The 2,445-nt window shown below is 53.8% G+C and overlaps 1 protein-coding gene across 1 annotated transcript in view; it reads left to right on the top strand.

Moving 5' to 3' along the window:
- The window catches only part of COL5A2 (collagen type V alpha 2), a 78,706-nt gene that overhangs the window by 21,852 nt on the left and 54,409 nt on the right, over nucleotides 1–2,445 (top strand). Inside the window, exon 11 of the mRNA XM_015566084.1 lies at nucleotides 918–971. Coding sequence (XP_015421570.1) covers nucleotides 918–971 — 54 coding nt within the window. The remainder of the gene's footprint in view (nucleotides 1–917; nucleotides 972–2,445) is intronic.

Below are 2,445 nucleotides of genomic sequence, written 5' to 3'. Positions count from 1 at the left end.
CGGGGGCGGAGGGGGCTGAGGGGTGGCAGTGTCACATGAATGTCGCTTGTCCATTCCCACTCCATTCCCCACTATCAGCCTCCATTCGTGTCAGTCAGTGAGAGCTCAGAGAGGATTCACAAAACTAAGTGCTCTCCCTGTGGTGTTGTGAGGTGCTGTCCCTGCCCTGCATTCTCCAGGGTTTCCATTAGGGTTCCCATGGACTCTGCAGTGATCTGCAGGGACAGGTTATGCGCTGATGGCGAAGCCGTTATTATTAGGTCGTCATTGAGCGGATTTTATACGCATTAGGAGGGCAGGGTCAGCATTGCTCTCTGATGCTGAAAAAATTATTTCTTCAGTCGGATCTTTAATTAAAGTTAAGGCTCAACTTCAGATTTTAACATTAAAAGCTGATCAAAGAGCAGGATGCAATGACAGCTCTGCTTTTCTGGATTCTTTGTACCGAAGTTGAGGATAAAACTATGGATAGACCAAGGGACACTAAACAAAGTAAGTATTTTACCGTGATGTGTCATGTGACTTGGTTAAGCAGATTACACTGAATTTGGCCATAAGGAACACATCTCTGGCCATTCTTAATATTTTTTATAACAAGAAAAGAAATGGCAAGGAGTGTTTTAAGAAACATTGAATTCAGTGCCACACGTGTGTCTCCGCACGTGGTGAACTTTGGTGCTGATGACATGCCCGGCTGAGGCGGCCCAGCATCTCCGGTGTCATTGCTGCTTCTGGGTAAATTAGTGGAACCTCACAGCTGACGCTAGAGCGGATCCCGTCGGACGTAGCGCTCGGGGTGCATGTGGGGGGCATTGGGCACAGTCTTTCTGAGGGAGACGTTTCATCTGCAGTCGCTCTGTCACCTCGTCTCCCAGGAGAACATTCTAACCTGCTTTGCTTCTCTGCTTTCCCTAAAGGGAGAACCTGGGAGAAACGGGAGTCCTGGTGAGGTGGGCTTCTCAGGGTCTCCGGTAAGTCTGTTCTTAGCGACACAGAGCACGCACGTGAGCTTGCCTCTCACTGCCCATGTGACCCAGGTCCCCGCGGAGCGGGCATTCCGCCCGATGATGGCGAGCTCACTCCCACCCTCCCAGAGCTGGGGGCCTAACGCCGGCAAGGACGGCCTCAGATGAGCACAGATCACAGCGTCTCCACCCCACGGGTCCTCGTTTATCTCCCTGACGTTTCCGCTCTGTGTTGTTCCCACGCTGGAACCCACAGCTGGAGAGAGAACTTCCTGACATTCTTCCTGTGCCAGGGACACGCCTGGTGGTTCTTCCTGTGCCAGGGACACGCCTGGTGCACAGGCGGCCTGTTGGCTGCTCCGCAAACCCTAACGTTGGCTGAAATTCTGGACTGGCCTCTGGGCCCTGAAACCTTATGAGAAGATGCACTGGTCGCAGCTCTCCCAGCACAGCTGCCCTCCTCTGCCCGGGCTCCCTCCGGCACAGGGCCCTGGCCGCCCCGGCAGGGTGTGGGATCTGCCCGCTTGGCGCACTCTGACCCTCCTTGCTGTCCGAATGCACGTTGTTCCCATAGGCCCTCCCCCTCCCCCTCGAGGTGCTACATGGGCAGTGGGGACAAATAGGGGTGATAAGCAAATGAGTCCTCCAGCCTCCCTGCCCTTAGACTTCTCCTTGTGCAACGTCCCTAAGCTGATGTGGCCTCCCACTTAGTAGATTTGTATCATTTCCAAATGTTCTTCTGCTCAGCACATCCAGCAATCCTGAGTTCCCTGCCAACTGACTTTCTGAAAATGGATGAGGCTCAATACTAGATTTTTTAAAAACAATGAATGCTGTTTTTTTTTTTTTCCAAGAGAATTTACAGAGCTCTGAGGGTTCTTTAGTTTCAATATAAACCAGTTCCCAGCTGCCTGCTCTCCCCTCCTCCCCCTGCATCCTGGAAAGTCAGCGCGGACACAGGCAGGGTTTAGTCGTGAGCACAGATGTACGTAGCGTGTCAGCCTGCCCTGGTGCGCACTGCCCTGCGCCCTCTCCCACGGCCCCCGTGCGGGACCCTACCCAGGGGAAGGGCCCAGCCAGCAGGGCCCAGATGCGCTCGGCAATGACTCGCAAGTGGGTGTGATGACAGCCTCGATCAGCAGGATGAGGAAACTCTTGAGCTCTCGCACATCTGGCTCATTTCCCAGTCCAGTAGAGAGATGCAATCACACGGGAACGCCCTTGCAATGGACCAAATCCCCGAAGCTCGGGCGATTTGCAATAGTGGAGCTAGGAATCCCCCTAGGGTCTCGGAGGGATGTGGGCTGAGTCTCCTGGTCAGAGGGAGGGGGGAACCTCAGTAAGGGGCGCATTCCAGTGGACACACTTACAGGGAGTTCCTAAAAGAAGGGATTCCTGAGCAGGGCTGTGTCACAGAGGAATGAACGGAACTTGTATTTGTTCAGAGAGCAGTGGTCTGATGTGTCCTTACTATAATAGC

The sequence above is a fragment of the Myotis davidii genome, unplaced genomic scaffold (genome assembly GCF_000327345.1).
Source record: "Myotis davidii unplaced genomic scaffold, ASM32734v1 scaffold221, whole genome shotgun sequence".
NCBI classification, from domain to species: Eukaryota; Metazoa; Chordata; class Mammalia; order Chiroptera; family Vespertilionidae; genus Myotis; species Myotis davidii.
This window is presented reverse-complemented; position numbering and strand designations above follow the sequence as displayed.